The 24916-nt window shown below is 41.1% G+C and overlaps 1 protein-coding gene across 3 annotated transcripts; it reads right to left on the minus strand.

Moving 5' to 3' along the window:
- Positions 1–7402: 7402 nt before the first annotated feature.
- Positions 7403–24504, minus strand: LOC121287419 (perilipin-3-like). Of its 3 annotated transcripts, none has more exons than XM_041205283.1 (8): positions 24398–24504; positions 24024–24111; positions 19892–20075; positions 18726–18808; positions 16208–16493; positions 13713–13900; positions 9691–9825; positions 7403–8687 (listed from the first exon to the last, which is right to left on the minus strand). In XM_041205283.1, exons 2-8 carry the CDS (start codon positions 24093–24095, stop codon positions 8319–8321), a joined length of 1317 nt encoding a protein of 438 aa, XP_041061217.1. In that variant the 5' UTR covers positions 24096–24111; positions 24398–24504; the 3' UTR covers positions 7403–8318. The 3 variants fall into 3 exon arrangements, with proteins under 3 accessions (XP_041061217.1, XP_041061218.1, XP_041061219.1); XM_041205284.1 differs by having other exon boundaries at positions 24374–24467; XM_041205285.1 differs by lacking the exons at positions 24024–24111; positions 24398–24504 and adding an exon at positions 23522–23641.
- Between the last annotated feature and the right edge of the window lie 412 nt (positions 24505–24916).

Here is a 24916-nt window from a genome sequence, read left to right on the forward strand (position 1 = left end):
CTGCCAGTGTTGGACCCAGCGGACTTCATGCTCCTGCCCCTGCCTGCCCCTTAGTGCACATCCCAGGCTGCATATCATGCCTGGTGGGCCTTAATTGGCTTGCCCGTGTAAAATCACGGAGTGCTGCCAATCACAGGCGGGTGTCAGATTCCTGACCACACCCGCCTGCCCCTGCCGATCTTGCACGCCAAGGGTAAAATTCTGCCCATAGATGTTAAATAGGTTAGTGTCACTCAAAGTTAACAAGTCAGCCAGTTGAGATCGGATGCTGAGGGAAGCTACAATGGAGAAAACAGAAACTCTGACCATAATCTTGCAGTTAATTTGGAGTGGTGCTGGAGGGCTGGAGGATTGTATATATTGCACCTGTATTCAAAGAAAGGGAGAGGGATAATCCTAGTAACTGTAGGATAATCAATCTGACGTTAAAATTAATGCTCACTTAAAGTAGCATAGGTTAATAGGAGATAATCAGCATGGATTTGTTTAAAGTAAATCATGTCAGATTAACTTTATTGAGATCTTTGATGAAGTAACAGAGATAGTTGGTGATGATAGTGCAATGATCTTATATATATGGACTTTCAAATGCTTTGGTTAAAAAGGTTTATTGTAGACATTTGGAAAATAAAAGCACATGGTATTCGAGGAACAATGGTAACTTAGGAATGTAATTGCCTAAGTGAGAGGTGACAGATAATGGTGAATGGCTGATTTTATTGATTGAGTGAAGTATGCATTGGGATTCCCTCAGGGCTTGGTATGAGGAACATTGATTTTCCCGTTATATATAAATGACCTGGACTTGAGAGTATAGGATCATTTTGGCCCATGACCTCTCACCTCTAGGTGTCATACCCGAGAGTTTTCCCAGAGAAGTGCTGGGGGATCCAACTCCACCCCCACCCCAACCAAGTCCCCAGGTGAGGATTGCATGACAGTTGCCCAGGAAGTTCAAACTTCCATGGGCAATTACCCTGCACTGGGAACCACTCAAAACCCTGATTTAAATCACAAATGATTCTGATTGTCTTACAGGAATAGTTACCCAGGAAAAGTTAGAAGAATTAAAATCACTTCTAACTCCTGGGTAACTATAGTACTGACCCCATCCTCAACCTTCCATGGAATCCCTCAACTACCCTCCTGACCCCTAGCTGCATTCCTCGAACCCTCAACTACCCTCTCTACATCCCACTGGACCCACCCCTTGACTAACCCTCATCTCTGACTACCCTCCTGTCCCCCACAGGACCTATCAATTACCCTCCTGACCCTTCACGGGACCCCTCCAAACCCCCGTATGCAACCTCCTGACTACCCTCCCAATCCTCCCAATTACCCTTCCGACCACATCCCTGGAGACCACTCAACATCCCCTCTAACCATCAAACCTCCCCCGACACTGATCAACCCCATTCCACTGACCACCTGAGCATCCCCCAACCACCCAACAAACCTACATTCTACATACCCGCCCAATCCTACCCACTTATCTTACACATTTAGCTCCTCCCTGGTGTCTTAAAGTGACTGGGACCTATAAACATACCTGCTTTACGGCGATAAAAACAAAAAAACTGCGGATGCTGGAAATCCAAAACAAAAACAGAATTCCTGGAAAAACTCAGCAGGTCTGGTAGCATCGGCGGAGAAGAAAAAAGTTGACGTTTCGAGTCCTCATGACCCTTCAACAGAACTAGCTCCTAGTTCTACACTCACACCCATAAACCTACTTAATAATAAACCACAATAATATAATGAAAAAAAATGTTAGTTTTATGACAATTTCAGTGTAAGTAACTAGGAGCAGACTGTGATTGCCACTCCATGGAAGTTCTGGTCTCAATCGGCAAGGCTCTTGACTCTTAATCAGGAATTGTCGGTTCAAATTCTGTTCAGAAAAACTGAACAAAACATTCTAGGCTGACATCCCAATTCTGTTCTGAAGGAATACAGTACTGCTAGGGGTGGTGTCATTTGAATGAGAGGTTAAGCCAAATCCTGTCTGCTCTCTCAGGTGGATGCAAAATATCCAACGATATGCTTTATAATAATTTCTGTATTCCTGTGAGAAAATATTTTGAAATAGTCGAGATCAGGAGATTATCATGTGGTGGAGACCAAGCGGTCCAGGAGATACTTGGCATCTTTTAACTTCAACTTTCAGGGAGAATTATTTTCTTCCTTTCTGTTTTCAGTGGTATATCGCGATAGGCAGATTGTCTATGAATGAGCTTTTACATTGTTTACCACTGAAACTGCTCTGACGGCAAAGAACTGACAGCATGCATTCCTGAAGATCTCATGGTTTATTTGATCCTAGGTTTGATAAAGGCAGTCAGTCATTCACATGCAGAATGCCTCAGTTGGAATTGGTTAGGTTACAATCTTTAGAACATATACGGCTGATTCGGAACGTAAGTGCTGAGCTGGTTTGCTAAAAGCTTTGTAATGGATCAGGTGCCACAGGAGATTGACTGCTTCACTAAATTTGGTCTTAACCATGGTAATCCAATTTGTTTGACTCTGGACAGTTTCTTGGGGGAGTGGAAGTGCTGGACGGGTAGGAGGGAGGTGGTTAGAAGGGGTTGGGATGGAAGGTGGGAAGAAGCAGTTGTTAGAAAATAAATCAGTTTGCTGAACTTGTGTGTCTTGAAGATTATCCTGGTCAGAATAGACTTTTCCTAATCCTTCCAACCTATACAAAATTGCATAGTGCCACTGTGATAAACTTTCCTTGAAAAATGAAAAAAAAAGCCCCAGTTGTTTTGTTTCTCAACTTCAGGAATTCTTTGTGGCTGATTTAGTGCAGAAGCTATTAGGCAGTGCTGACCTTTAAATGGTGGTCTTGGGGTAGCCATTCCTTGTCAATTCATTATCATTTATGACCTTACCTCCATGCTATTGTCCCCATCAACTGATACCAAACTGAGAATAGTCAGGGTTAGATAGTTAATATTTGGAATCCAATACAGGAACTAATCCCACCAAGTTATAGGGCTAATGGAAAATGCAAAGAACTCAATGCTTAAATATGAAGCATCTCCAAAAATGTCACATCCAATGAGCAAAAGCACTCGTCAGATGCTCATGTGAATTTTGGTCATAAGTTTTAAACTGGTGGTCGATCTATTTAAAATTAACTACACATGCAAGTCTGGAATCCAAACAAAATAGCAAATCAAAGTCACTGAACTTTGTGTTGTATGCTTTATCCAGTCAATGATTGGCTTACTGTGTATTGCCAACATTTTCAAATGTTTGATATTTTAGATTATGGCTAGCAGCTTGTTAAGTGAAGCAACTACATATGCTTTAGTCATGAGTTTCTGCATACTGATAATTTTTCAATCCAATGGAACAATCCCTGAACCTATGTCACACCATTATAAAAGTAGGAGAGAGCAACCAGGAAATTATAGGCCCATTTTCTATTGCAGAAGTTAGTAAAATGTGCTGTTATGGAGAATGACTGAGCTTTTAAACACTATGAACTAAGCTAGAAAAGGCCAGCATAGATTTGTAAATGAAAGTCATGTTCAACTAACCAGAGTAGGTCACTAATATAGTAACGTCCATAGCTGTTGCTATAAGGACTGCTGGAAGGCAAAGGTTCCACAAGCAAGAGTTAGCTAAAAAAAAGGGAAGCATGTGGAATTATAGAAAATCCACTGGGCATATAATGGGTTAGGAGGTAGGATAAATGGACATACACCCAAATGCAGATTATTCGATTTCAAAGTTTGGATGCTGCATTCTCATTATCTCCCATGGATGAAGGATGCCAATCACTCTAAAATGGCAGAATATGATTGGTAACATCATTGAGATATCTGTAATGGGGCCTCAGCCTTCACCCTTAATGGTTTGACTGGAGAGAAAAGAGCTGTTGTTTATCCAATTTGCAGGTGACACCAATTTAGGTAGCTGTGAGCTAATTAAATTCTGAAGAAGGCTCAAGGAAATGAAAGGAAGATGGTGGTTGTGGTAATTATGGTTTTATTTATTGTGTAATATACTGTTAAGAACAACGCTCATTAAGGAAGATCACATCATCTTTAGTAGCCAATAGGAGAGCAGCACGGGCTACCTCAGCAGTTAGTAGTGTAGAGATGGAGTTCGAGTTGAATGCACACATGTAGTTGTTGCTGAATACCATCCTCCACATCGGGCGGGAAACCCCAGCCAAAAAGGGCACAAAAATGCAAGGCTCTGCCGAGAAGTGGGAAATAGCCCCTGCTAGCTGAGAAACAAGGAGAAATGACTCAGCAGCGAAATCAAAGAATAATTTCAATAGCGGTGGGAACAGGCAGTCTTTTAACAATTGGCAGTTTAAAAAAATCATGTTATTATTGTCACAGAAATGGACATATAATGAGACAGCGTAAGGAAAGATTCAAGCAGGCTTGTAAACAGAGGAAGAAATCCCAAGCGAGATCTACAATGTAGCAGAGCCTGAAACAACAAATTCAGACATTTACTCGTTAGTTAATCTGAAGGCTGGAAAGACACAACCAACATTTGTCACAGTGAAAGTAAATGGCAAACCAGTTAGAATGGAAGTGGATACAGGGGCTTCCACTACAGTAATTGGGGAACATACCTTCAGATATCTGAATAAATGGTGAACATCAATTAAATTTAGAAGAAATAGCTGCCATGCTAAAAACATACACGGGCGAAGACATTCAAGTCAAAGGCATAAGCAGAATAACTGTTATGAAACAATTGTTGCACTCATCCAATTTATTAGTGCATTATGACCAAATGAGAGTTGATGCTGACATGTGAAGCATCTCCCTACAGAGTGGGAGTAGTGCTCTCCCATTGGATGGATGATGATATGGAACTGCCAACAGGTGGTGTATCAAGAATGCTCACAACGGAAAAGGGATACTTCCAGATAGAAAATGGCATGTCCGTCATTGGTGTCAAGAAATTTCAACAATATTCACATGGCTGCCATCTTAATCCTTTCAGACCACAAACCATTGCTTAGTGAGGACAAGGCTATACAGCCTAGGCAAGAAAACAATGATGGGCTTTAATCCTGGCAGCCTACAAATACAAAACCTGGCAATCAAATTGCAAACGCTGACGCATTTGGGCATTTGCCTTTACAAGAAAATGATGAGGAAATCCCAGTTCCACAGGAACTTGTTTTGCTGTTAAATTTCTTAGATTTGTTGCTGGTATGTGCTCAACAGATCAGGGACTGGACTCAGTCCTATCTAAAGTACAAAAACAAGTGCTAAATGGTTGGCCACAGGAGCTCACATCTGATGAAATGAAACTGTACTTTGACAGAAGACATGAAATAACCAGCCAGGATGGTTAAGATTATTGTGGGGACCATGAGTGATAGTACCGCCAAAGGCAAGGGAGCCACTTTTAATTGAACTACACAGCACACATCCAGAAATATCCTGAATGAAGACCATAGCATGCAGCTACTTATGGTAGCCTGGGATGGATGGCAAAATAGTTTAGTGAAGAATTGTGTGCAATGTCAGCAACTGCAAAAGTTACTATCAACAGCTCCGTTACAGCCTTGGGAGTGGCTCGGAAGATCTTGGGTGCGCTTACACATTGACTATGTAGGACCTTTCATGGGAACAATGCTTCTGCTCATTGTTGGTGACCACTCAAAATGGATGGATATATAAGAGGTGAAGTCACCAATGTTGACTGCTACAATTGAGAAAGACTACCTGAAGTAGTCATTTCTGATGACTACACAGCATTTACAATTGCCGAGTTTCAATGGTTTATCACTCATGTAAAAACATCACCACACCATCCTTCCTCAAGTGGACTGGCCAAAAGGGTGGTTTAAATGTTCAAGGCATAAAGCAGTTAACTGGAGATTCCTTAACAACCACACTGGCATGCTTTCTTCTCCATTACAGGATTACCCATCATACAACAGGTGTCACAGCTATGGAGTTATTGCTGAAATGCTATCTCAGGCTAATATTGAGCTTAATAATGCCAAACTCAGGGAAGCCAGAAAACTAGATACAGCTGGCATGGCCATGAGGAAATGTACCATGGGAGGGATGATGTACGTGAAAAACTTGAGGGAGGGAACCAAAGTGGTTACCAGGTGAAATAAGTGGTGACTAGACCTCTAGCATAGGGAGATAAATGATCATAAGGGAGAGGGAGAAAAACAGATCACCAAGAATCAAATTTCAGTGATGATGGCCAGGTCAGCATTTCCTGTTGAGTACTCAACCCAGGACATACACAGCTAATGCTCCTATAAAAAGGTGAGGATATGGAATTGCAGGTACCAACCAAAGCACTGGGTGTTCAGTTAACTCCAGAAAATATGTAGAGCTGAGATGTGCTACATGCATTAGGAAGCCACCAGAAAGGCTGAACTTGTAAATTCCTTACCTGGTGTAAATATTTGTACTTATAAGTTCTATATTTGAGTAAAGGGGAGGGATACAGTAATAATGGTTTAGTGTGTAAGATACCTTTAACATCAATGCTGGTTAAAGAGGATCACATGACCTTTAGTACCCACTAGAAGATTAGCACATGCTACCTCAGTAGTTGATTGTATAGGGATATCAGTAGTTGGTTGTATAGGGATAGAGTGAGTTGACAGCACGTGTGTAGTTACTGCTGAGTACCTTGTAAATAAACTCAAAGTTTCCACTTAGTGTCTGCGGATCAACTTGTAGTACCAACTTGGCCACCACTCAATTAACCAATGTTCATAAATTTGTGAGCACTAACAATATCAAGCCCTACACATCCTGGTCAGAACTGTAAACTAAAATACAACTGTGGAGCCATGAGTTGGTGCAACATTTCAATTGTAATTACTTTAAAGAATTTAATCAGTTCTACTTACTGTACCAATTTCAGTTAATCATTTGGATCTCCATGGTGCAGGAAATAAAGTGAAAGGTCACTGGAACAGTCTTTTAAATGGAGTATGGGTGACTTACCCAAAGTTCCCTTACACAATTATACATGCATCTATTTTGTCAGCTTCCCCTTTTCATTCCACTTTAGATACCTCAGTTATGAGAACAAAACATGATTCTGGGAAAGCCAGTTAAATTATTTTGCTTAATTCTGCTCCAATATAATTAAGTAGATTTTTTAGTCACAAATAATTCTGTCCATATTATGTTGTATTCAGGGTATAGACAATGTTTGTGCTGAATGCCCTCAAGTGCAGTTTACAGCCAGTGAGCCAATAGTAAATAAACTGAAGTGTTAATACTTGTGCCAACATGGCCTTGACTCAATGTCTGCAAGTATCCTTTTTGTAACTTGTCCTAATGTATCAAACTAGATTAGCATTACCATCCTTACCCACCAAGCACAAGTACAGAGAATGCCAGCTAGGCTGCACAGACAGTGACAATACACTCAATCTCTTTCTCCCCTCCATTAGCTCTTGGACTTTATTGGTGCAAGAAAAATTTACAGCCCATCTTTAGTGTAGTGATATTTGACCAAATCTCCAGTAGGGAGAATGATTATAAAAATCATTGAATTTTAATACATCATTAATGAACAATATTATATTTTTGTAGTTTAAGTAAAAAGGTAAACTGAAATTGCTGTATGGCACATCAAACCCATCTCTTGACTCAGGCATGCTAGGTGAATGTTCTTAACAGCTGGGTGGGGATGGTGGGATTCCATGTTGGAATGAGAAATACAGACATTAGCAATTCACTTTACACAAAGGATTGACTGGAACACTCACTTGGTGTTCAGCATTATTGCAATGCACAGGCAGTTCAAATACAATGATTGTTATCTTTATCTAGGCTGCAAAAGAAAAATACCCAAGATGGTGGGAAACTCCCTGTGGCTGTAACATCAAAATGGAGGCTCAAATAGAACCCAACTTCTTGTTGCAGTAAATGCTGCAAATAAAAATTCTACAAAAAAGTACTCTTGAACTGGCAGGCATCCCAAATTTCAATGCTCTAAAGCTCCTACTCACTAAACAGGTGTCAGGAGGGCTGATATCCCTTCAAGTTCATGGGTGAATGCAATTAACTGAAGTTAGGCAGGAGCTATATCCATTTCAAAAAAATCAACACTAGCACAATATGGCAGCAAGAGTCCACAAAATGTCAATATTCAAAGAAGAGAAAAAACACATTTTACAAGGAAAGATTGTAGGGTAGCACAATTACTCAATATGGAAATAGAGTGAAGGTTAATGCTGTTTATTCATACTTTCAGAAATTAGGGCTATTTTCACTATACAAAATCTGACAAGTTTAATCTTGTAGTCTAACCATATATAGTATATAGCTACAGGCAAGTCACACCTATTCTTGGACTTTATCGATTTCAATCATCTGCTCTGACTGAGGGTGCTCAATCAGTTCTGGGGCAAAGGGACCCACCAACCAATTGAGAGGAGTGTTGTGAAGCACATAGTCCATTACCCCATCCATGGATTCCCGGATCTTCAGCATTTGCTCTCTGCTTTGCACCAGGAGCTGCCCAGAGAGGTCACCAAATGAACTGGCAGAGGAGAAAGAGGTGTGGATGGTCTCTGCTGTTTTGCGGATCTGCTGCATTTTTTCTTGAATGTGCTGAGGGAGGCCGTGTACATTTGAAGCCAAGGTCAGGCAGGTAGTCTGTAGTTGTTGGGTGAGACTCTGAGTCATGGTTAAGGTTTGGGATTCAAGTTGCTGCAACACAAACAATTTGAATTTAATCACCCTTGTCTATTTCAAAAGGCATCCTAGGTAATGCCTAATAAAACCTCTGATCCACAATTTCAGCATAATGTTTTTGAATACAGATAAATGGATTATATGGTATGAAACCAAGAATCATTGGTAACTCTTGCTGAGTCAGCTGACTAGTCAAACAGCTAGAAGCTAAAAATGGTGATTTAACTTGGTGATCACATCCAGGTGACTTTCTGGAATATCTAAGCTTTGGCTGATGACACTCCACTGTTGCTTGCAAGTTATCTGCATGATTACCACTCCCACCACTACATGTAGTTTTATAGACAATAGTTTGTAGCTTAATAGATCAAAGGATATGGGGATAAAGCAGGAGTATGGCATTGAGGTAGAGAATCAGCCATGATCATATTAAATGTCAGAGCAGGCTTGGAGGGCTGAGTGATCTACTCCTGCTTCTATTTTCCTGTTTCTATGAAATATAGGCTGGTATTTTCCAGCCCTGCTGCAGTGGATGTAGCAAACCAGCCAAAAGTCCATTGGCTTTGGTGGCACCAGCCAATCTAGTTGGTATTGGAAGGTCCCACTTGTGGGTGTACAACCCAATTGTACCACAGCAGAGGTAAAGATAAAGCCAAATTTTGCCAAACATACCAGGCTCTGGTCTGAACACTAAACTGGTTACATGACAGAAGACAGCCATTGCAGGAACAGAATTACTATTAAATGGGAGTCACTATCTGGCATTTGTCTGTATTGGCACTGAAGCCACCGTCAGGACTAGCCTGTTTGATTACAAGGGCTCAATTTTCTAACAGCATTGAACTGAAGGGATTGATCTTTGAGCACATAGGGAACTCAAGGTTTAATGACATCTGGATTCAAAGACATTCAGCCTGGGGTGCTTCCTCTTATTCAGTAATAAAGTTCTATTCAATAACTGCAGCAATTTAGCAGAAAGTATAGATGCTTGCTCCCCATAGTAAAAATAAGTTTGTACCTCTGGTTTCAGATGCCCTTCTTCCACTTGACCTTTTTGTTTCTTCTGCCAGTCAACCCACATCTGATGCAGCTTTTCCTGAACCTCATGTAGCTTCTGATTTGCTGAATCTACTCCTTTCTTTGCCAATTCAATCTGCAAATATAGCAAGTCATAAAATACTGACAAATTGAACCAACTGGTAGACCAACAGCTCCCAGTGCAATATTTCATTACACATTTCAGCTCAAGGAAAAGTGATTTGTTTTTATTAGTCATTTAAATCTGACCTTCCAAGTTAGCAATGTATTATTTAGGATTTTATTGTCATCCAGGAAATTTAAAATTGTAACAAGGTCAGGTTTAGGAAATTTAAAATTGTAACAAGGTCAGGTTTAGTTAAATGTCCACTTAGAGATGCACCTAATTTCTAGAATAAGCTTGAGTTCAGAAGTGGAACAAAGCAATATTCTGCTTTAAATTAATATGGAGAAATAAAAAACTTTGCATTAATACCATGGAAGGACAACGTGAACTTTCAAAATGGTTATAAATGTTAACTCTCAACTAAACCCAAGAAGTTTAATTAGAAACACCTTTAACAACAATGCTGGTTAAGGAAGATGGCATGATTTTTAATATCCAATAGGAGTAGCAGCTCAGGCTACCTCAGTAATTGGTTGTGTAGAGATGTAGTTGCTGCTGAGTACCTTGTTAATTAACTTAGTTTCCACCTAAGTAGTGTTTTCAGATCAACTGTTATAGTACCAACTCAGCCAACAATGGTGCAATGTTCAAATTTGTTGAGCACTAAATGCCTTCAATCATGATATCAAGTCCATACACACACTGGTCAGAATTGTAAGCCAAAATACAATTGTACAAGTTAGTACAGCACTTTCAATTGTAATTAAGAACACAAATCAGCTCCACTTACTGTACCAATTTCAGCTATCATTTGAAGCTCCATGTGCAGGAAATAAGGTGAAAGGTCACTGGAACAGTATTTTAAATGGAGTATGGGTGACTTACCCAAAGTTCCCTTACACAATTATACATGCCATCTATTTTGTCAGCTTCCCCTCCATTCCACTTTAGATACATTAGAATTATTCATTTGTACACTATTGGTATTTTGAAATGCAGTTTGCTGCCCCTCCACTTCAGATTAGCTACAGGTTTCTCCAAGTCTCAGATCAAATGGACATGCCTTACCTCAGGAAAAGGCTTTGACTGACTAGCAGTCATGGTGGCAGCAGGGCCAATTATTGCACAATAATTCAGTGGCCAGATCCTCTTACTATTCAAGACCAGGTTCAATCTTGGCTAAAGAGGCTCTAGACTAGACTAGAGCAATAAGTGAACCTCAGTTTAAAGTCCACATTGAGATAGAAAGATTCCATATTGTGTACAATGGAATGACAACAGCACAAGCCCACTGCCTGTGCCAGCCCTTTGGTAGAGCTATTCAATTAAATCCACTCCCTTGCTCTTTCCCCAGTGCTGCAGGTTTTTTCCTGCCTAAATGTTCACCCAATTGTCTTGGTAAATTGAATTTATTTACATAATCCTTTCAGACCCCAAAAAACTAGATGTTAAAGTTTAGTATTTTTTTTAAAAATCACCTTAAATTTGCATCTTCTGAATACAGACTTGGCTGTCACTGGAAAGTTATTTACTATTTAAAACTATTTATGTCTTCTGTCCAAAGGAGAACAATCCCAGCCTCTTTATAACTGAAGTTCCTCATCCCCAGAACAAATATCTTCCATACCCTGCCCAAGGCCTAATTAATGTCCCTCTAAAATGTAGAACTCAATTGAACACAATATTCCTCAGCTGTGAAACTAGTGTTTTATAAATTATCACAACTTCACTTGCTTAGTATGCAATCTAAAAAACCAAGGGCATTAGGGAAAACAAGTATCTTGCCACCTTCTAGGATTTGTGTACATATGCTCCAGGTCTCAGTTCCTGCATCCCTTTGAAATCATGTCATTTAGTTTGTCTTGTTTTTCTAACAAGATGCACTTTTAGTATTAAGTTTCAGCTGCCATGTGACTGCTTATCTTACTAATCTCACCCATAAGATTTGAAATTAAGCCATATAGACATATCCAGGTCAACAATATCTATTTAGAGCACAGGTCCCACTACCAACCCCTTGGGAACACCACTATTATCCCCACTGGAAAACAATTGTTCACTTTATCATTATCTTGTATCCATTTTTAACCCCATGAGCTTTGCATTAACAAATCTATCATTTGGTACTTAAACACCTCAAACATCCATATATTACAACATTATTCTCAATCTATTACTTCAAGGAAGTTTAGTCAAATATGGTTTTTCCAAAAGATATGCTGATTAATTTATTAGCCTCCTTCTAACTTATAGCTTTGGATGCCCTTTTTTCCATTATGGAGATGTGTTTAGTTTAAAACTGAGTTTATTGGTTCAATGATAGATTCAAACTCCTTGGTAAGAAGCAAATTCACCTGGGTAAGATCTTTTCAACTTGCTGTCCATCCTCTTGCCAAATTAGATACAACCTTCCTCACTATGGAGCTAACCTTCTTAGACCAATGTTGTCAAATCTACTGGAGGCATAACTAGGTCACTCATGCATTGGAGCTGGAGCTGGTGCTAAAGCACAAGAACCAGAAGTCCTTCCCTGCACCATATTTTCAACCATGTTACTTTATACCATTCCTTTACTCATTAGGATGTGACACTAGGAGTAATCTAGAGATTACACCCTTAGAAATCCTGCACTTCTAATTTCCCCAAACTCACTGCTGAAATTAGTGACTGAAGGATTCCCAACCCTTTTCATTCCTATGGCATTGGTTTCCACATGGACCACACTTCTGGCTGTTTACTCCCTCCCCTCATACTTAGCCCTATGACCACCACATTTCTACACTTCTTGCTGTGGCCTTGTGCAAGTCATTTACCCTATATTGGAAATTTCCATTACTCTAGTGTCAGGGGTTAGTGAGTACAGGAATAGGTGATCATGTCACTGGTGAAGTTGTGCAGAGGGAGGATTTAAGATTCTTACAGCATTGAGACCAGCACTGTATATACATTAGACAAAAAGTCACCTTCATTTGTTTTCAGCACTGGAAACTGGTTAGTGTCACTCATTTCTGCACTGTGTACCTTTTACACTGTTGGATGGCCATCAACTTTCAATTCTCTTGAACTCTAGCTGCAAAGTAGCTGCCTCCAGGCATGTACATGCCAAGAAATTCAGCTTCCTTGCAATAACTGATTTTCAGCTTGAGTGGTCAGTTTGATCAACTGGAGGCACTGCCTGCACATGTGTTAATGTAAGACGGTCCTGGAGACCCCACACAACAGGAGCTGCAGGCAACAGGTCTCTATTGTCCCAGGTGCTTAAAAGTCCATCTACATACAATGAGTTTAGTATCCCTTACGCCAATTTAAAGGAGATTTTAATTAATGCAATTTGGGTCCTTTAATGTTGTTCTTGGAAAGAAATCTTCTACTTTATTCCTTTGAATTTATTTACATATTTACTGTTGTCCCTTGGTTTATAGCACTTAGTGTGCCCTTCCCCTCTACACAGTTCCCATTGCCACTGTTTTACCTCTGCAGTGTCTAACTAAAATTAGATTGGATTTGATTAGAATCAACCTTTCAATTTGTTTAAAATCAGAAGTGGCACATTCCTGTCCACTGCTGGTGTAGAACAAGGATCTTTCCATGATTCTCCAAGTCCAACTCTCATTTACCTAGCTACTATGAAAAGGTGTGCTCCAGATCGGCAGCAGGGGTGGGGGGGGGTGGTTGCGGAGGAAGAGCGGGGGTGGTAGTAAGACAATGCCTGCAGCCAGAAGAAGTGACTAGTCACTTCAATGTGACCAAATAGCTAGTTGTATAAAAGCCCCCAAGATGTTGCAGCTCAATCTTAGACCTGCACAATATTTTGATTTGAGGGTCATTCCTTTCAGAGACAATGAACAAGTTGAAGCCCTGTAAAAAATTTACAACCAACAGCATGCATTTCTTACCAGATCCATTGTGTTGTGAAGCTGAACCATAATGTCTTGGCTGCCTTGTCTGGCCTTTTGCATCTTGGATGTAGAGTGCTGATATGCTCTATGACGCACTTTTGAAGATAAAGATCCTAAACGCACATAGTAACTCTCCTTCTGTGCTGGGGCCACTTCACTGCCTTCAACAGAAGAGGCCAATTTTGCTGAAGCACAAAAAAAAAGCTTACAATCAAGGTTGTTATTTGAGGCAATTATTTCTTTGTGTACACAATTTTCCATCTATGCAACAAAGTTGAAACAACCTATGTATGGTCCACAAAAATCCAATCAACCTATCAGTCTACTCAATTGTAGATATGGCTGACAGACAGCAAGAAGCCCTTACTAATGTTCAGTTAGTGTTAGTGTCTTAATTTCTCATTAAAGTTTTGGGCAAAACAAACTAGAGCCAAATTCTAGGTGAGAATGCTCCTGATAGAGTGTGAACTCAATTTAAATTACTGGAAATTAGGGGGAGCTTTCCACATCACACCTAGCTCAAAGATACTTGTGGTTGTTGGAGGACAATTTCAGCCCAGAAACATCACTGCAGGAGTTCCTCAGCATCCAATCATCTTCAGCTTTTCCCTCCCAATGACCTTTCCTCCATCACAAGGTCAGAAGTGGAATCAAACAGCATTTTAGAACTTCATAAAGCAGTATCTGCATGCAGCAAGACTTGGGACAACATTTCAGCTTGGGCTGAAAAAGCCGACTTGCATTACACAAGTGCCAGGCAGCAACTAACTTAATAAAGGTAATCACCTCCCAATGTCAAAATCCCCCATAGTCAACATCCAAGGGTGACACCATTGACTAGAAACTGGTCCAGCTACATAGTGGCTAGAGGGTATACTGTGGCATGCAACTTTCTTCTGACTCCCAAAGCCTTGCCATCATGTCTACAAAGTTAAAGCATGATACACTTGCCTAGAAGCTTGCAGCTCTATCATCCAAGGCAAGACAGCTTACTTGATTGGTATCCCATCCCCCACTGGGGCACACAATGGCCAAGATATGCAGCCATTTGTAGAGGCTTCTTTGGTAGCACCTCCCAAATCTGTGACCTCTAGTGCCTGGAAGCACATGGGACCACCACCTGAGAGTTGCCTCAAAGTAACACCATCGAGACTTGGAAATATTGCTGTTCTATTGCCTCTGGGTCAAAAACCTCAAATTCCCAATATTGTGGATATACCTTCTTGAACTAATGGTTTAAGGTGGCTCACTTGCAACTGTAAGGGCAATTAATGCAACCTTAATAATGTTTTGGTTTTGACATGTGGGCAAAGAGTTTGGTTTTGTTTGGTGCTCATGTCTGTTCAGAGGAAGATTCAGTCATTACAGCCAACAGTTAATGGGATATATCAAGTCAAACCTTCATTTCAGTGATTCAAAAGTAATTTTTACTCGGTGAATTATACTAGACAGCACACCAATGTAGCTTTCTCAACCTTCCTATACTATGCTTTTGTGCTCCTAGCCACAAGTACAATGCCCTCAAAGTTAGAGCTATGCAAGAGCACCATAAACAGATGTTGGACAAGCAAGAAACAAATTAGGTTGAGCATTTGTGTTGAGTGCATGAATTAGGACTTCAAGATTATATTGCTGTTTTCAGATTGAACAGTTCAGTTACTGAACTTTTATTCCTTCACAGGATGTGGGCTTCACTGGCTGGGCAAGCATTAATTGCCCATCCCTAGTTGCCCTTGATGGTGAGCTGCCTTCTTGAACCACTGCAGTCCATGTGGTGTAGGTACATATACACCCACAGCACTGTTAGGGAGTTCCAGGTTTTTGACCTAGCAACAGTGAAGGAACAGCAGTATTATTTCCAAGTCAGGATGGCAAATGACTTGGAAGGGGAACTTCCAGATGGTGAAGTTCCCATCTCCTGCCCTTGTCCTTCTAGAAGATAGTGGTCATGGGTTTGGAAGGTGCTGTCTAAGGAGCCTTGGTGAATTCCTGCAATGCATCTGTGGGTGGTACACTGCTGCTAGTGTGTCAGTGGTGGAGGCAGTGAATGTTTGTAGATGTGGTGCCAATCAAGCAGGCTGCTTTGTCCTGGAAAGTGTCAAGCTAAGTGTTGTGGGAGCTGCACTCCAGGCAAGTGGGCATATTCCACCATGCCTGTGAACAGTATGGAAGTAGGGAACAGTTTATAGGATTAATCATCAACAGCCTTTTGGATTTGCTGCTTGTGTTTTATAAGTGTATAGCAGTATCTAGGCACATTGTTTTACACTTCTGAAGTACTTCCAAGGGCACAAACCTGCAAAACATCTTTAAAATTTATAGAAATGTATGTGTTCAAGGTAGTCATTACTCCATAATGACTGATTTGCACTTGACAACTTCACTGCTCAAAGGTGCACAACATGTAACTCCAGATGTTTGGACCAACTGAAGCAGATACAAAAGCATCCAATGACAAGAAGGAGGTAGTAAAAATAGATCCAATTACTTACCTAGCTCTTCCTCAGTCATTGGAAGATAATGATCAACCATCTCTTCAGATTTATTGAGTGCACTGTCCACACCAGTGACAACCATCTGCCCTACTCTGGATGCCATGACAGTGTTAACTCCTTCAACCATCACTGTCTTGGTCTTTTCAATGCCACCATGCACTGCCCCCTTGGCCATGTCCACTACCCCAGTCACTGTATTTTTAGCTCCAGTCACTGTGTTGGAGACTGCATCTTTGGCTCCTGTTATTGTGGATGAAACCAGCTCTTTGGTATCAGCAACAACCTGTTTAAAAGGCAAAAAGGATAATTCAGTACATTAGTACTGAGTCAACAGGTAAACATTGTGTATGAAATGAGGAGAGATTTTCCTCATCTAAAAAAAAGACTTGCATTTAAACAGAATCACTGAGATGTCCCTAAAGTGCTTACAACCAAGGTAACAAACAGTAGTAAGATATCAGATTAATTTATGATATGGTTGAGGGATAGATTTTAGCTAGGACAGTGGACAGAAATTCCCTGCTTTCAATAATTCTAGTGGGGTTGTGGGGCAATGTTTTTCCCATAACCACTCAGGGGGACTGACAGGGCCTCAGTTTGAAGATCAACTGAAAGACAGCACAGGACTGTCAGGTCTGAATTTCTGTGCAGAGGAGCTCAGTCCCTGCCAGCAGGGGCCTGAATCTGGAAGCCCCATCTCCAAACCCAGCCTCAGCCATTTTTTGTAGGGGAAAAATTGGGGGAGGGTAATAAATTACACAGCCATGGTTCCCAGCAGTATGACACCCTTTGATTGCTAAAAGTAGATATGATTTTGCATAAAAAATGCAAAACTGATCAACAACTTTGACCATTCAATGATTTAGCTTTGCTGGGCTTTTAAACTGCATGCTGTTTTAAGTTCAAAGTAAAATTAGTGCTTGAATATGTCACTCCTGTCAGTTGACTTAAGCCCCAGGGCCATCACCACAGGATTTGTACTGTGTGACTGATTTTACAACCTAACATTATCACATTGAAGAACCTGTTAAGTGAGCAGTTAGACAGCTCCAAGTGGTTATAGAAACATTTGTTTTCATAAGAAATTAGTTGAAGAAATGGATTTAAAAACCCACTGAAATGAGGGTGTTTTTAATAGTGATGTCATCAATAGACAAACTTTTTAATGACAGTATGGCTCCTGAGGTTTGCCCATGGTGGATACTAGGTGAGTTGTGTAGAGAATGAAGGGCAAAGGGTGGTGGGTGGGGCATGTGTGGCACCAAGTAGCCATAGGGACTATAAAGGACATGGGGTTCAGTGGGGGCATGGTAGAAGGCTTTTGTTTAAATCCCTTTTTTAAAAACCTTGGAAATAGTGCTGTGCAGAGAGGCAGGCCTACTGCATAGCCCACCTCCATAAGTGGCAGCCTCTGCTGCTCTGGGGCAGGGCCCTAGCTTCTAATCCAGCCCACCCTGACCCAGTCCAACTTTCCAGGCCAGGTTTGCAGAGCTGGGAAATGTCCTGTCTCTGCACTCCTTGAGTTGGGAGCACAAACCTGGCTCTAAATCTAGGTTGTGCTCAATCATTGCATGGGATTTGAACCCACAAACTGACAAGAGGTAAGGTGGCTACCAATTGAGCTGCAACAGCTTCCTAATCCACATAGCAGGATAACTCAGTTTTAGAAGTAAGTGTGCATTCACATGAACTGATGGATGGTTGATCTGATCTAGTCACAACACTTTAGGTTATCAGAATTACAGCAAGATTTTTAGACAGTGACCAGTGGACAACTACCATAAAGTGGATATACAAATTGAAACACTTACATCAGTTAAGAAAAACTGAGTCATTAGGGAAATATATCAAGTTAACTACAAGGAGGAAAGAAGAAATTGAAAGATGGGGCCATAATTTAGTTCAGTACATCCAGAACAGATGATATCCCTGACTGGTAAGACCAATCAAACAGAAATGTAAATATGAGTTAGAACTTGCAACTTAGTGGCTAAGTGAGACTCCATTGGATTGGAAGTGCAGTGTCCTTATAGCCATAGTACATTAGATCTGAAGAGAAAAAATATGCAGAGCTATGGGGAATGGGACTGGAGTCCTTCCTGCAGACACTGGCATGGATATGACAGTACTTGGCCATCAATAATTGTTAAAGCACAGAAGGCATCTCAGATGGTGGCATAATGGTAATGTCACTGAACTAATAATCCAGAGGCCCAGGCTAATGCCCTGAGTACATGGGTTCAAATCCCACTACAGCAACCAGTGGAATTTAAATTCAATTAACAATTTCTAGAATATCATTGATTGTAAAAACCCATTTGTTTCACTAATGCTCTTCAAGGAAGGAAATCAGCCATCTTTACCTGGTTGACTTTTAACCACATTCTAAAATGGCCTAGCAAACCATTCAGTTCAAGGGCAATTAAGGCTTATTCATTCAAGAATGATGAAAGCAGGATTTGTTTCACCCCCCTCAACCTCCCACCAAGGCCAAGTCATTGAATTATTTCCTTACCTGGGGTGTGGACTGTTGAAGGATGGGTAGCTTCTCTTCCAGTTTATCCAAGCCTTTACAGGCATATTCATTAGCTGCTGCAACTGAGCACAAAAGAACCTTTGCTTAGTGGCAAATAAGCATTAAAGTGCCCACATTATCCAATTCTAGAATGAGCCAATGACTGTCAAAAATAGTTATTGAAGGACTGAACTTAAAGCAGAGTGCCTTATTTCATACTTGTGCTCAAGCTTTAGTTTTAAACAAATTGTATTCATGAAGCTTTAGCAGAATATTGAAAAGAGATCTTACAATAGTTGCATTTTACTCCATATTAAAACATGCAATAGTTAACACCCACATGACTGTGGTAATGACAGTGCTATTAGTTTTATCTTTCAAGACAGAAAGTCAGAAGATTGGAAGCTATAGCCTGAATTTTTTTTTTTTAATATATAGGTCAGAGTTATAATCACTACTAATACTTAGGAAATAGTTCACATTTAGTAGGCTGCTGGCCAATATTCAATTAAATCACATACCAATTTTAGTCACAATGACTAATCTGGACCCAGGCCAGATTATGTTGCAATTAATACTGCAGTTGACAAAGTAATCATGCTTATGCATTGTAACATTAAAATGTAATCAGAACTGATACTCTTTAGTGAGTGGCTCACACCTAATGAGATATGGCAACAACCAAATGCTTTGCACATGGCAAGAGCTTCCCAAACAATGAGATAATGGGCCACATGGCCTACTCTTGCTCTTAAATCCCATGTTCCTAAATGGGCAGATGATTTGTGACATTAGTTGAGGGATAGATGTTAACCAAGACAACTCCTGCATTTCCCTCACCCTCAATAGTGAGGAGGAATATCTTTAGCCACACAAACAGGGCAAATAGAGCCTCTCTGCAGCATTCCCTCAGTATGACATTGAAGTTGCAGCCTAGATTATGTGCTCAAATCTCTGGATTTCAACTTCCAACCCTCCCCACCACCCCCTCACTCCAACCCACACCCATTGAGCACCCAAGACTGAGGGTGAGCTGGATACACTCACCCTCTTAATGGGGTGCTAAAGCTACACTTCATAGTTAACTATCATTGAGTTTTTGAAGTGATTTTTAATCTACAAGTCACCAATTTGAGTGAACCAAGTACTGTATGCTCCAATCTTACTTTGAGGCTCCAGTTTGTCTATAATTGGCTTGGCCACAGCTGAGATGGTCTTCACTCCCTGCTCAGCAACATCACAGACAGTCTTCACATATGGATGGTTCTCCTTGGTACTGTTGTACACAGCTGATACCATGTCATAGGCAGAGCTCACAAGAGGCAGGCTGGTCACCCTGTCCACCACATTCTGAAACACAAGTCATGGAATCACCAGATCATTGTACAGTAATTCATTCCAATGAGGCAAGGGACAAAAAAATTCTCAGCACTAAGGTTGCCAATTATGGGTTGAACAGATCCTGCCAGATACCCCACAACCTCCTACCTTCATCTACCCCTTGCCATTGGTTTCAGACAGGTTGAGAGCAGAGCCCAGGGATGCCCACTCCCCCAGGCCCTCTTTCAGGCAGAGCCCCTCTTCCACCTCCCATTCCACTCAGGAATTGACTGCCTCCTGTAGAACTAACCCCACAGCACTGCACTCCCTACCTGTACTTTACCTCAAATGCTGTGGCCAGCAAGGAGACCCACAACAATCCCCAGGTTCTAGGGAATGCAGTGGCCTCAACCTGGCTCTGGGGGCCACCATCTTTACTAGAAGTAAAACTAGTGCTCTTCAAATGTCCAGGGGCCATCAACAGCCACTCCCACCCAACACCAGGCAAAAAAGTTTCAGCTGCCTGCCACCCCCATCCACTATGCATAAACAGGTCAAATCTCCTGGATTACTGTCAATGGTTACTGGGAGATGAATGCAGATTCCAGTAGACTCCCAGCTAATCCAGCAAGATTGGCAATACTCAGTATAGTGCCAGTGGACATCAAGGTACAGTTCTAGAGTACAGTAGGACTTTTATGGAAATCTCCCATATTGTGCAATGAAATACTTTTGACATTAAAGATTGAGCAATTATCATAAAGATAAGTCAGCCCAGATAGGCAATATGAAACCCACCCCACTAGTTTTCACAGGAATAATGTTAGATACCACATCTAAAAAAAGTTATACCCATTTAAATGCTATCAAGAGTGATCATTAGCATCTCTTATAATACTCTAGTTTTGATTCCATGAAAGCACTTGGTGATTCAAAAAGGATCACTCTCTCAAGTGAGAAAATTAAATGAACCACAAGTTGCTACTTTTATACATCTGTTTAAGTAACCCTAGACCAGCTAGCATAGAAGTGAAAACCCCTCAGAACCCAAAAAGGTACTGCCTGTTCAATCTAATTTCACTATGTACTGAAAAGGCAATTGAAAGGATTTCTAAAGGTTTTTAAACCTCAGAAAAGCCAGCTGACACATTGTGAATGGTTAGGGTTTATGTGGACAGATGTTGGAATAACAAGACACCAAAACAGTACAGGCAAAGGGAAAGTTGTTGTCTCTCTACTCAAATACACTGGCAGCTACAAAGCTGTGAACATTTCATGCACTAAAGCACATTTGGTGAAATGTACCTACTTTTCTATTCCTCTAGGTATAAACACTAGTTCTTGCTTTGCACACTTATGGTCCAAGATTGTTTTTTTTGGCAATTTCTCATCTTCCACAACTAATACTTTGTAAGCACCTTAACTTGATGAAACATCAAGGTGCTTCAGAGGAACTTAACACAGAATATGATACGAAATCACACAAGGTGTGAATGGGCCAGGTGACCAAAAGCTTCATCAAAGAGGCAAGTATTAAGGAGTATGTCTTAAGAAGCAACTGACAGAGGTTTAGGGAGGGAATTCCAGAGTCAGGACAGAGACAACTGAAGGTACAGCCACCAATGGTGGAGCAACTAAAAAATTGGGGATTGGACCAGAATTAGATGAATGCAAATATCTGGGAGGGTTGTGGTACTGGAAGAGATTGCAGAAATAGGAAATAAATCTGTTCCAAACTCATTTATCATCAGTGGCCTTTTTATTCCTGCTCCCAAAGGGAGCCTCCACAACTTTGCTCCTTAATGGCACTTACTTTTTATCTTTCTACTCAGCTTGGTCTTCCTGTATTTTGGAGTGATCCTTCACATTACCTACATACCTCAGTTTGGCCTTAATTGCCACTTGATGCCATATCTCTAAAATAGATAAAAAATTTGGAGTATGATATCCCAATAGGACATTTCTCACTTTGCCAACTGACTTCACTCCTCACCCATGTCACCACTCCCCTTATAACCCATTTGCTCATCAGGCAACCCATAGTTTGACTTTGTCTCCCCTTATCCCCAGCCTTCTGAACTACCTGCCAGAGCTCCAGACTCAGCAGAGGAAGAACCCGACTTGCTCGTGTGCTCCTCACCACAAGTTCTGGCAACTGTTTACACAGTTACCACTTCATTTCAGAAATAAGCCTTCAGGTAACTCAGCCCTGCCATAATACCTCCCCAAACCCTTCCTCTCACTTGAAAAGCTCAAGTCATGACAGATGGTGACTTGGCACATAGAATCCATGCCAGCTCTGTAGGACAATACAGTCAGTCCCATTCTCCTGCTTTATCCACAGTCCTGCAGGTTCCCCCCCCTCCGCCCCACTTCAGTTTCCTACTGAGAATATTGATTATATTCACTTCCAGCATTCTCATAGGCAGCAAGTTTCAGGTCATTGCCATCTGCTGCATGAAAAATTTCATCCTCATATCCTTCCCCTACTACCCCCACCAGACCAGCTCTTGCTCAAACCCTTTAATCTGTGTCCTGTTTTTGCACCATGAACAATGGGATACCTTGGGGTCACTTATCTAGCTGTCTCCAAATCCAACACCATCAAATTGGAGGACATCCCTTTTATAGCACTAAGATCCCATTGAAATTGGCAGGCCAGGGAAAAGGAAAGTGAAAATGACTTGGGGGTGGGTGGAGGGGGATCAGATGGAGGTGGGTGGAAGAAAGAAAGGGGGGTGCAGCAAGCCAGACATCAGGAGGGGCTGGAACTTTGGAGCATGCCCAGGGGGAAAGAGTCCTCTCTGGAGGGGGTAAAGTCAGTCTGGTCTTTACAATAGTTACCCAGAAATTAGCAGTTTAAATTCTGACTTTTCCCAGATAAAAATAGGTAAAACCCTGGCAGAACCATCCAAAATTTGCAATTTAAACTACACTTGCAGGTGGTTCCCAGCACAGCACAATTGTCCACAGGAAGTGCACATTTCTAGGCAATTGCTATGCAAACCCTTACCTGGGAACTCCCCAGCACATCTTTAGAGTTACAAAATCCAACACTAGGGAGCTGAGGTTAACAACCCCCCATCACCCTGGAGCCATTCTGATTCACATCCTTCCTAAAAGTGTGGTGGCCGGATCGGGATGCAATTCTCTTTGTGGCCTGACCAGAACATAATAGGCTCAAAACAAAAACAGAATTACCTGGAAAAACTCAGCAGGTCTGGCAGCATCGGCGGAGAAGAAAAGAGTTGACCTTTCGAGTCCTCATGACCCTTCGACAGGTCATGAGGACTCGAAAGGTCAACTCTTTTCTTCTCCGCCGATGCTGCCAGACCTGCTAAGTTTTTCCAGGTAATTCTGTTTTTGTTCTGGATTTCCAGCATCCGCAGTTTTTTGTTTTTATCATAATAGGCTCAGTATAGCTTCTCCATTTTGTGTTCAATACATCGATTAATGAAGCTCAGAATCCCACATACTTTGCTAATTATTCTTTCAATGTTTTGCTAACGTCAGAAATCCACGCACATGAGCCACGAGCGTCCATTTTTCTGAAGCACTAGAGGTCCAACAATACGTGAGAATTGCAACTCCCAATAATGGTGGGGGGCTGGGCTATGAAAGAGGAAGTGAGCGGAAGAGCTTATTAATAAAGGACCAAAAAGACATTAAGGACAAGATTCTAAACTTGCTGTTTAGATCCTTAAAAAATAGCTTTAACGATGAAGCTGATCGCCGATGTACACAGTGCAAATGTTGCAACTTTATATACTTAAGATAACGAATTCGGTCAAAGGTCGCAATAAGTCATTGAATCAGTGACCAACATTTCCCAGCAGGACTGAGTCTAAACTCGTCTCAGATGGATTATTATCTTAACGCGACTGTTTCCCGCATTAGTGACTAATCTATAAGTTACCAAGTTAGAAAACTAGAAACACACCCATCCATACTTGCTGCCACAGGGAGTAGTTAAAGTACCTGTTGTTCTCCGTTCTCCTGGTGCTCCGGTGGGTTGGAGACCGCAACATTTTCGGCTACTTCTGACGCCATAACAAATCGACCAAGTCTGGTGGAAAGAAATTAGGAATAAAAATCAGCTAGTTTGACTCTCAGTCAGATATCCAGGGCCGCCGAGGCTAGGATATTGACCGAGTAAAGTCACTGAATAAAGACAGCAACTGGGGCAGTCAGAGCAACTTTTACACTAACGAGTTTACGAAATCCCACAATAAAAAGTTTAAATGTTTGTCTGCAGAAGGCAAAATACACCAGAACCGAACAATAAAAGTTCCATCGAGCATTTTAGAAGAAAAATACGACAAACTTACAAAGCAAAAAGTTTCTAAACTTACGAAATTGCCTTAAAAACGTACGCTACTCTGAATTCTCTACGCAATTTAGACACTAGGGCACAGCAATGAATTTAAATAGCTATCCGACATTATCAGGGCGGGGCACACTTTATGAATGACAATGAATATGACCAATCCACACTGAAAGAGAGAAATTTAATGAGGCACCGACCAATCAAAGAGTACAGAGGCGTGTCTTTGATTCCGTCAATATTGGCTGAGCGCAAACCTGAAGTGACAGATTGTGGGGGAATGACTTCGAGTTACCCTGGAAGACATTGGCAGATACGATGGACATGAAAAAAGACGGTAGTGTAACAGAACATCAACCTTTTAGCACCCTCTACAGAACACAAGAAATGGGAGCAAGGGTAGACCATATGGCCTGTCAATCATTCTCTGTCATTCAATGCCACCATGGCTGATCTTGGGATTTGTAGTAATTGTGGGTTTTATTTGGTGTGTAATGTACCTTTAGGAATAATACTTGTTAAGGAAGATCACATGATCTGTAGTAAC

Source organism: Carcharodon carcharias, chromosome 14 (genome assembly GCF_017639515.1).
Source record: "Carcharodon carcharias isolate sCarCar2 chromosome 14, sCarCar2.pri, whole genome shotgun sequence".
NCBI classification, from domain to species: Eukaryota; Metazoa; Chordata; class Chondrichthyes; order Lamniformes; family Lamnidae; genus Carcharodon; species Carcharodon carcharias.

What these genes read in the sequence shown, in the direction of transcription:
- LOC121287419 (XM_041205283.1), bottom strand. Translation starts at nt 24,095, where the DNA reads ATGGCGTCAGAAGTAGCCGAAAATGTTGCGGTCTCCAACCCACCGGAG. An exon ending in AGGAGAACGGAGAACAACAG is followed by an intron (nt 20,076 to 24,023) that starts GTACTTTAACTA and finishes CTTGTGTTTCAG; the next exon opens with AATGTGGTGGACAGGGTGAC. An exon ending in AAGGGCATCTGAAACCAGAG is followed by an intron (nt 8,688 to 9,690) that starts GTACAAACTTAT and finishes TTTGTGTTGCAG; the next exon opens with CAACTTGAATCCCAAACCTT.